The sequence below is a fragment of the Ascaphus truei genome, chromosome 1 (assembly GCF_040206685.1).
Source record: "Ascaphus truei isolate aAscTru1 chromosome 1, aAscTru1.hap1, whole genome shotgun sequence".
NCBI classification, from domain to species: Eukaryota; Metazoa; Chordata; class Amphibia; order Anura; family Ascaphidae; genus Ascaphus; species Ascaphus truei.
The window spans coordinates 419021056-419032099 of NC_134483.1; the positions used below are offsets into that span (position 1 = coordinate 419021056).

General features: G+C 38.7%; 1 protein-coding gene across 1 annotated transcript in view; it reads left to right on the forward strand.

Annotated features, from left to right (window-relative positions):
* Window positions 1–11044, forward strand: part of LOC142503095 (uncharacterized) — a 29464-nt gene that overhangs the window by 17890 nt on the left and 530 nt on the right. Inside the window, exons 2-7 of the mRNA XM_075615063.1 lie at window positions 1092–1320; window positions 3228–3287; window positions 3828–3965; window positions 5052–5198; window positions 7456–7516; window positions 8714–11044. The exon at window positions 8714–11044 is cut by the window's right edge and continues 530 nt beyond it. Of these exons, the coding sequence (XP_075471178.1) occupies window positions 1156–1320; window positions 3228–3287; window positions 3828–3965; window positions 5052–5198; window positions 7456–7516; window positions 8714–8817 (675 nt within the window). The 5' untranslated portion in view covers window positions 1092–1155 and the 3' untranslated portion in view covers window positions 8818–11044. The remainder of the gene's footprint in view (window positions 1–1091; window positions 1321–3227; window positions 3288–3827; window positions 3966–5051; window positions 5199–7455; window positions 7517–8713) is intronic.

The following is an 11044-nucleotide window of genomic DNA, read 5'->3' on the forward strand; positions in this document are numbered from 1 at the left end:
CAGGGTCGGGGGGAGGGGTTTAATTTTTTTGTGATTTGGAGGGCCAAATTGTGTGCGATCTCAGCTGAGTCCACGAAGCTGTTTTTAGAATGCTCCCATTCTCTCCGATGCTGCGTGTGCGCCCCTAGTCAGGGGGTTTCTTTAGTGTGAAAGCAATAGCTGGTGAGGTGTTTTTGAAAAGAATGTATGTGACGCTGCTCAAAGAAAATGTTGCAGAAGTCTAATCACAATTCAAATGTAATGAATCCAGGTCAGCAGTAAACATTGTAGAAACCTAATTTGGGGGTCTTGCACGCTTTGGCGTAGCTAGGGCAAGGCCTGCTGAAAAAAATCAAAATGCCTAATCTGTCAGAGATGGTTTCAGGCATAGTTGGAAGAGAAGAACCCACAGCCGCATGCCCTCCCACACTGGGATAATCAGAATGTCTGCCTGATTCTCAGACACAGTACAGTTTGGTATCTAGACATTGTATTGCTCCAAACTGCTGTGTGCAGAATAAGGGGCAGATCTATTTGCAGAACTTGTTTAGGGCTCAGAGTCCAGGCCAGAATGCAGCTTCTGTGCATTTCATCATATGGCTCTGGTTTTCGAGGTACAGTACCCATTTCCTATAAAGATGCATGACAATTCATCTGAATGCAGTGCCATGTGTTTAAAGACCAGGACAGGATACAGTCATATAACATGTAAAACAACTAATTCTGTAGTATCCAAAGACTGTGTAGCAAAGTCATGAGGAAAACCAGGCTGAATTAAAGTTCATGTTTCTACAGATCTATAATAACCCATTTGTGTTTAAAGACATGGCTATAACCAGGATTTGCATTCCCCCTCTTGTGTGTCTAGTTTCAATGAGTCCTTGATTCGTGCAATAAAAGTATGGTTGTGCTGCATGGAGAGCTCTCCAGAGTTGAGCTACCCTGGATGAACTGTGTAATCACCATCAGGCTGTGATCTGCTAAAGCATTTATACAGCATTGTGGGTGTATTTTAAACTAATAATGGCAAGGTATCGCCTTAATCTGTTGGATGACACTTGACCATTAAAATGTCCTTGTTTCACACTCACCCCTCCCCCTCTCTTATTTAGGGAACATCAAACTTCCCACCCAGCACGAGTGAGGTGCAAGGAGACGCTCCTGTTGCCTCTTGTGATGGATCGCTACCGTTACTTTATATTTAACCAGAGGAGCATGGTGGTGCTGGGGATCCTTCAAATAGCCTGTGCTGGGGTAACAGTCGTGTGTGGCTTCATGGATGGCGCCTTCAGGATTGAATCCACATTGAGAGACACCAGAGCACCACTTTGGGCTGGGATGGTAATGTTCCAGTTTTGCGTGTGTGTGTGTGCATGTGTGCAACCACATATTTAGACGTAGTGGTGTGTGCAATCTGCCATTTATGGAGCTCTTCACTCTTTCATTTAAAAAAACAAAAACAAAAAAAAACTGCTTTATAAATACAATGGACTGTTGACGCCTTTTATAATTTACCCCTATCTTTGATCATCCAAGAGTCCATGCAAGATGCGACACTAAAGCACTTGGAGAGATAAAAACATAAGAGATGTGAGAGACTTGAGAAATAGAGGAAAGATATTACAATTTGAAAAAATGTGTTCTAAATATGTTACACAGCTATTTTACTATCTTCATATTCTACATTCTATGCAAAAGACCTCGCCCAATTTGGAATTCCCAGACTCGACAAATTTTGAAGCGATATGTAGACATGGGAAATATCAAAGGCTTGAACACTAAAGTGTACTCAGAATGAATAACATACAAGGACATGTCTGTTTTTCTCTCTCCGCCCCCCCGCCCCCCCGCACTCCCCATCTCTATATGAGAAGATGGGCAGAGGAACTACATTTGAACATAACAAATGAAGATTGGGAAGACATTTGGGATAATTCTACCACATCAATCTTTACAATGACAAAGGACAATATCTAAATGATATTTTGTGGTATTTAACTCAAACATTGCACCAGATTTTCCCAGAAACATCAGAATTCTGCTAGAAGGAATGTGGAAAAATAGGCGATATGACCTATATTTGGTGACTGTGTCCAACAATGCGAAATACTGGCTAATGATTCAAAAACTTTTTTAAAAGGTGCAGGGAAGATCACAATACCTCTAGACTCACTAATACCCATTAGCTAAGCCTATAGAGAATACAGATCACCACATTATACTTGTATCACACATTCTAACAGTAGATGCGCAATCTCGGCAGCATGGAAGAGTCACTTGGCCCCAGCCCAACGAGTAGTGATACAGAGAATCGAGGAAACCATGACTATGCAGAAATTTGCTTCTATCCTAAAACATGCAGTTAAGAGGTTTAATTAGACATGGGATTCTTGGATAGATACTTAGAATGAACAGAAATCTATCCCCTTATCTTAAACACATGGACAACCAAAAATTAAGGAAAAATTAAGTTGTCACAGTAGTCTATACAGAGAAAAGGATTAGATATATTGGGTTTCATTGGGATTATTACATTTTATAAACCTAAAGGATGATTTGAATAGATTATGATGTAAACTCTGACTGTAAAGATTGTCACGCCCTATCTTCTGATCACTTTTGTTTTGCATTTGTCAATATTGAACATTTCAATAAAATTAAAAGGTTTAAACCAAACTAATACAATGGACAATTTGGTTCCATGTTCTTCTGATTTTAGGTGGCAAGAAGAGTATTGAGTCTCGTTTCAAGAGGGCTGAAACCAAAGTTTATTTATTTTTCTTTTTTTCTTGGAACACGTATCCAAAGGTTTATGCTGTAACATACAGAAAGGTGTATTGTAATGGCTACTTTAAAAATAAAACACAATTTGAACTCTAGGAGATGTATAAAGTAGTGCCAACTCTCCTTGTATGGATATCCTGTATTTTTAGCAATTTGTTGTCTTGCAATCATCAAACAGGGCTTCTGCCTTTTTGGGACGAAAAGCACAAACTTGTTTAGTGGGCTTGGTTGTGATTTGGGGCAGGCAAATCCTTTTCTGTAAGATCTTGTAACTAGATGTTACAAAGTAAGATACGGTGCAAAATTGGTCTAGTGTTTTTTATTTATTTATTTTGTGTGCCTTTTGTCAGTGGGCTTGTAAAGGTCATGCAGGGGGCAAAAACAGACTAGATTTATCAACAAATGATAGATCTGCATTTTGTAATTTGGTACACACCAACATTTATTCACAATCCTTTTTACAGATCATGGCAGTTCCTGGAGTTTTGGCGTTATTTTCATCACAGAAGAAAAATCCAATTCTAGTAAGATTTTTGTTTTCAGTACCTTCATTTATTTTAATTTTTTTCTGGTGTTGCTTCAACCAAAAAAGTCTTCAATCTTTCCTTGTTGGTCATTCTCACAAATAAAACTTTTTTTTGGGTTGACGTTTTGGCCGTGTTGACATGCAACATACAGGTGTATAAAATAATATTGGATAGGAGCTTAAATGCCTCATCTGAAATGTCCTACAATGCTATGTCCCTGAAAGTTGAACCTTCTCTTTGTGACAGTATGTTGCAGGAGCCCCGCGCTGCATGCAATACTGCCACGGGTGCGGACTCGGGCAGGGGTACATCCCTGCTTTACATGCAAAATAGTTAGAAAGCACTTGCGTGTCCTTTCATCCATGTAAATAAATCTGAATACCATTTCTACTAGACCGTGTGAGTGCTTTCCAACCTATTTTAACACTTGTGTTGCCAGAAAGGTCTGTAGTTGATTTCACAGCCAGCTGTTGGCGCAGTGTGTAAGCTTCATGTGATGTTCTTTTAATGCTGCTTTTACTTTTTGTTCTTGTGTAGGTGAACACGCTTATTGCTGCCTCAGTGTTTTCTTGTTTTACCACCCTCATTATAATTGTTTACTCTTGCCTGACCCTAAGCTATGGTGAGGATGACGATGAAGTATTATCTCATGTACCTGTCCATATTATTCACACAGTAAGTTTCTTCAATACATTTTATATCTGACCATATTAATACTCATGGATGTCATGTATTTTTGAGGTGCACGATCACGTGCAGCAGGATGTACAATACGTGCCCCACTTTTAATATGGGTCATACCCAAGTTAGAAAAGGGTGCTTTACAACACATATAAGTATCAACAAGGTTGACAGGGCTGCAAAAATAGCTCACTGGAAAGCTGAATTCTTGGCCATTTCTAAGAATCCTGATAATCTTTTGCATCATTTCTAAAAAGCTTGGAGGATTTTGCAATAAATGTGATCAGGATCAGAAATGTACAAATATGATTGAAACAAGGTTTGTCTAAAAAGTGGGACCGCACCTGTTATAGAGGCATTTCAGTCTGTATAACGGTTGTGATGTTACATTGGTTCTCAAAACCTCCAAAAAAAAAAAAAGTACTTTGCATTGGTGATAAATGTGCTTCTCCTGTTCCTTGCAATAACGTATTTGTCTCCCCTCTAAGTTCCTGTAGCATAACATATAATTGTAAAGAAGTTTATCCTCATAACGGCAACGCCTGCAGAACATACAACTATGTAACTTTTTTTTTTTTTTTTTTAAGGAACCGTAAGTGAAATTCTGAGGCACCCCCAACCACTCTAATAGCAACTCTGTGATCTGATGCATTGTAAACTCTTCTGTATTTGATACAATTTTCAAATGACCAGAACATGTCTGGGGGAGCCCAAGGGTTCATAGGCACCCTGGTTTGAAAAACCGTGATGCAACCATTGAAAATAAAAGCACTTGCAATGGCAAGCGCCTCTTGCATTTCATTCAATATCACTTGTTGGCGAAACATCACAAAATGATGGTCTGTTTAACTGCTTTTGTATCATGTTGCATCTCTGTTTTTGTATTTGTCACTATATAAATCAAGGCAGAGTTGTACAGGTTCTGACTTTGGTGTCATACTTTTGACCTTTTTAATATGTTCAAATGGTATCAAGAGATCTGTTAACGTATTTAACTTGCTAATACTTCTACGCATGGTCAAAATAATTTCTGATCGTTGTTTTTCTGCACTGTAATAAAAGTTCATTTTGGTTTTTCAGAAGTTCATACTTGGTAGGCTTGTTAAAGGCGCAAATATAGCCATGCTGATCGCGTCCCTCGTCAGTCTCTGCGCGGTCTTGTGCATTGCATACATGGGCTGCAGAAGTTTGCCGCACTGCATGTGCTACGACAACCTAACTGGAATGGTAAGAAATGAACCTTGTGTAATAAAGATGCATTTGGCACCTATAGTACACTTAACATAACATAGACAATATTGTCAAAGCCAATTAGTCTAACAAGTATTGTAGGTCTTTATTTATATAGCGCCAAAAGTGTACTCTGCGCTTCACAAAGAATACAGTACAGGGAATTATAATAATACAATAAGTGCAGCAAAATCCGACAATAGGAAAGGAAATCCCTGCCCCGGGGAGCTTACAATCTAAAAGGTTTGATGGGAAACTTAGAGACGGCAGGTGAGGGAATACATACTGTAGATGGCAGTGCTTGGTCACAATGGGTGGTAGGAGTCACTGAGTGTGGGACAGTAACCATGAGTGTGGGCTATTGGGATGCTTGATTTGTGGGGCAAGTTTTCAGGGTCGTCAGCATAAAAATGAGAGGGTTAACACAATTTACAGGGGAAGAGATGGCAGGGAGGCGTGGATGAGATCAGGTGTGTATGTTTTGGGTTCAGGCTGAGGGAAGATCCCCAGCAGCAGGAAGGAGTAGATAAATGGTGTGAATAGAGGATTTGTGTGTTTTTTTAATTGAGGGGTAAAGAAGTTGTTGGGAGAGGTGTATAATTAATGGGGGAGTGGGGACATTGGAGAGAATAGAGACATTTACAAAGGAGTGAGGAAACAGTAAACAGAAAAAGCAATAGTAAAGCAAGTAAAATAAACATACAACCGTGTGTGTGTGTGACGCAAATATCCTTGTGTCCAGCGATGATGGTAGTAATGAATTACCAAGTATATGAAATAAGAAAAAACACACATAGTTGTTTGAATCACCCACAGTATTACACCAAGTCAAACCACAAAAAACACTTAACAAAAATTAACAACAAAAATAAACTAAACTAAGTGGAAGCCTCAGAGACAAAACAAGTGATAATTACTGAATATAAAACACATTTATTAAAATAGATAAATAAAACAAATGGAGACTAAATCCATATAGAAAATCCTACTAATACTCTGCTGCATTAGGTGAATGCCCTACTTATTAGATGGAAGGCGTTGGTAGGCAGTGGATAATGTCAGAGTATCCCCTCTCACTCGTGGCACGTCTGCTGCAAGGTAACTGCTGTCGTCGAACTGTCCACCGGTCCTTAGCATATCCCTCCGATGGCCACTGGTCTCTCCCATGCCGAGCTGTGGCGAGTGTTCTCTGAGCCCAGAGTGCGCCATCATCGGATCTCACTCACCACTGGATCTCAGGTCTCGCGAGATGTTAGGAGGAAAAGCTGGTTCCGGTGTGAGCTAATTCAAAGCCTTCGGGCTAGAGTGTCTGCTATGGTACAATGCAATATTGAGACACGAGCAGCTGCAAGAGTGGTAGAATAACCCAGAAATTAACCTTGAGATAAAGTGCTCACAATTTTATATCACATGCATTTGAGGATATTGGAAACTACCAAACTTCCCCTATTGAATATTGCATAATATATGAATGTATCAATCTTTTACCTTCTCTTTTTTTTTTTTTTTTTAAACATTACCAGTTTCTATCAAAATGACTTCTCTGAGATTTTTTTCAAAATTATTTCCTCATCACTCATGTTTCTACAGCTGGTTAAATTAGTTTTAAAGCTGTAATGGAGAGGCATGCTAAACCCACATGGGGATTCCATGTCTTTTTTGTGAAAAACGGCAATGAGAGCCATGCTATAATTTTGGGGTGTCTGCATAGTGAGAGGGTAACAATTTTGTTGGAGGTTTTATGTGATGGGAAAATCACATTTCCGACAGTCACATTTTCACTTTTTAATATGGTCAGGCAAGCTGGAGTATGTAGCGGGCGTGCATGTAAACTGCAGCGTTGCATTCGCGTGTGATGTGTGATGTGCTATATGAGGTCATGTTGGCGTTGCATACTTAGTCCAGATATATAACCAACCTGGTTCAGCCTTTTAGTAACCACTATAAGGGGTGACATAGCCCACCCAAAAATGAATTGAGGCTCATAGCAAATGAACAAGATGCACCAGAACAATACAAAACCTGTTCCTTGACAGCTAGTGTAGCTCAGTGAGTCCGCATTCAATGTAATATCTGAGTAAGCAGAATCCTTGTTGACCAGTGTGGGACACAATGCATGGTCCAGCCCACTGGACATTTAATGCATCTCTCCCCAATTGCCATATGTAGAATGCAGAATCTTGAGTGCCACCCCCTCTGCTGTCATTCTTCTATTCCCTGCGATATGTAATTTGTAATATTGATCCTCTTTCAGGAGTGGTTACATTCTGACCATGAGCAACCGCAGACTGTTGAACTGGTTTGCACTTTCAGAGGTGAGGATATTCTTATTTGTCGCTGTAGGGTCATATCGGGCACAGGGTAAAAGTGGTGGTCATCCTATTTTTTTTTTTTTTTGGCCACAAGATTTGGCACACCCAATAGTGTTTGAAAACGCAATATTTACTGATATTTAGCTTCTTAAGGTATCAGTAAATATTGCGTTTTAAAACCGTATTGGGTGTGCCAAACCTTTCGCTTCATTCATTGCTTACCGGGAAGGCCAGGGCTGGCTGGTTGCGGGCACTTCGCTTTGTTTCAAATGTTGTGCATGTGTGTCAGTAACTCCACTTTGCTTCATTATTTATTTCATGTTTCACAAGAGAAGGTAGTGTGCAGTTTAGTTTTTACAGAGGTATGGTGGTGTAAGTAAAGTTGTTGCTATACTAGGACCGAGTATAGGCAATATATTTCAAATCTTTTTCCGCTGAATAGTGATGACAAAAACTGGTTTTATGCGCAAAGGGATTTGCCCCGATGTTTGAGTATCTGGAAATTGATCACTGCACCAGTACTGTTTATGTGCACTTAAACCATTGCTAGTTTGATCCCGCCCCAGTGTTTGAAGGTGACACATGTAATTCATGGGAAAGACTCAAACATTGCTGTACAGTGGAGCCCTGTAACGCGCTGGGTTTAGAACTGTATAATCTGCAGATTTTGTTCTTTAAAGCTCCCTCCCATTAGGCAATATCCATTTGACTTGCAAGCAATTTGACTGTTCTCAACCACGTGTCTGATTTTAACACATTGGATAAATCATTTGAACGATTGTTAAAACCACATTTGCATTGGAATAGAATATCTTTAGTGCTTTGTAATTAACTGAGGAAAATCATTTTATGTAGAGCAGTTGGTTTTGAGGAAATGCTTTTGTGGTATCTACCGATAATAAAATTGCCAACTGTTGGCATCATTGCTGACTCGCTAATGGATTGTCAGTGTGGTTAGGAAATGTCATGTCACATGATTTCAACTGGGACATCATAGCAATATTGCTATTAATGACTGGTCAGCGATTTATACTAAACCAGTCAGTTTAGCAATGCATCTTCTGCACATCTTTATTTTTAGTCACTGGCTGCTTGTACTCTTTATGCACATTAAATATATATGTAGACACTGGCTGCTTGTACTCTTTATGCACATTAAGTATATATGTAATGTTCAGCGGCTTGATTTTTGCTTCCCAGGTGGGGACGACAGGCTTTTCAACTCACCTGTGCAGTTCACTGACCACTGTGTAGACGCAGAAGAGGAGAGATCTCGGCCGACTCCATACGTCAGATTTTCTTGAAAGGAAAAAAGACTCTTCTGTCTACAGATATCTATATATATTTTTTTTTTAAGCATTAACCAGGACATTTCACATTTCAGACAGAGCTCCAGTATTTAGCAGGTTCTTCTGTTAACAAAGTGGTTAAGACCATATTTTATCCTTCCAAGCCCTACTAAATGTCCTTTTGTAACCCTCAGTGCTGAAGTTGGCTGCGAATCTGGTTTCTGCTTTTGCATCGCTGGCCCCTCGAACACTGAAGGGTTATTTTTACATTTGTACTGTAAATTGAATTGGTCTCTGATCAAATCCTAACCCATTCTAATATAGCTTTTCTTTTCTCTAGTGCTTTGCAAACACCACTGTTTAATTAAACTTTTTTATTTTCTTATGTTTTGGGGTAAGACAAATTCAAAGCACTATTAATTACGCAAGAACTTTTTTTTTAATTTTTTTTTTTTTTTACACATTCTTATTGCAAACCATAAAATGCCAATTTCCTCACACTGGGTTCATGCCAGTTACGTCTACAAGAAGAAACGGTCACATTCTGCACATTTTATTAGTAGATCTGGGATGAATCTATAAAACAATTAATATAGTGAAGTTACCACTGAAAGCATAAATAAACCAATGTTTTATTTTTATTGGCTACACAATGTTTGTTTTAAAATAGTAGTGTAGGTTGCAACTTTAATACTACTGAACCCCCTTTCCCTCCCCCCCCCATTATAAGCAAGCTTTTCTTTCAAATACATTTAGTTCTGTTTGTACATGCACGTTTTTGACCACTTTTTTTTAAAATGTCTCATTTCCCACCCATCGTGTAGCATGGATGAGGGGGGTGTGATTTCAAGTTTTCTATTTATGAAAAGCTAAAACATCTGCACATTTAATGACCATCTCTGCATAATGCACGGTACAGCAGTGACGTGTCGGCACCAAAAACATGGTAACGGCGTTATGTGGGATTCTATGTGGGACAGAATTGACACATTTCAAATGCTTTTGTGAAATATTTATTAAACTTTGGCTTTGCCGCACCTTGACCCAGTTGAAAATGTTGTATGGTGCCTCAATGCTTGGCAGGTTTTTTTTTCCCAAACCTGGTCTGATTAATGCACCGAGGCAAATAAGTTTTGGTCCTAAAAGTTAACGCTGTCCATTGCTAGAGGGGCTAGAAATGCACTGTATATAGCAATGGCAGCTTTGCAGTGTGTGCTTCGTTCATAAAATCTTTCTACAGACCGCAGCCAGTGCATGTAATAATTGAGATTTGAGCTGTACTGTATTGAAGTTGCCTTACAGATAGTAACTTGGGCATACTACAGAGAATATAACCATCTCTCTAGAGTTAGTGTATTCTTCCAGAATGAGCTACTTTATTGCTGGACTTTCACTGCACTCTGTCATCGGAGCAATTTCTGGATGGTATTTTAAAATGGGAAGTCTTACGATTCAGATTTACACAGAAATATCCTCCTGAAAATTGTTGCATTAAAGCATTCACTACTGACCAGTGGAAAACAAAATCAATGCAGTTGCAAAACATTCTCCTTTCTATTTGCAGTTTTTAGCAGTGACCCTAAATTATGTAGATTTTGTGTAATGCAAAAAATACTTCGGTTTGTGGACTAAATGCTTCAAAATCAAGAACACTGTTTTATATTAAACTTTCTGTCATCAGAAGAGCTATAGTTTTAGCTTATCCACACAAATGTAAAAATGCTTGAATGTAACATTTAAGAAATCTGGATATTTTGTTCATATTTTATACAGTCATGTCCTACTTTTCTGTATATCACGTTTTCTAAATAAATGTATATAAAAAAAAGTCTGTCTGGAAAAATGTACTACATAACCTGAAGTATGGATATTGTGTTTGTATTAGGATAAGGGTACACTTATCCAGCAATAATGTGCTAAATGTAAGATTGTGTTCAAGCTTGTATCTAGGCCCAAAAGATTATGATCTGCTCAATAAGAAATAATGTTCAGAAAATATATACAACTAGCATTTTGACTGCTACAGAATGGTTATTCATTGTGAGGAGTGCTGCACAATACCCTGCATGAGTGTAGTGATGTTTTGAATGAGGAAATGGGTTGACTGCATTAGACCTGACATTTACTCACCATTAGTGCCTCCATTATCGCAATTTAAGATCATGTATGCTACCTTTTATTCAGCTTTAATTGTACTTTAACGTATGAAGCAAAAAAAAAGCTCCATAGGTAATAAAGCAAC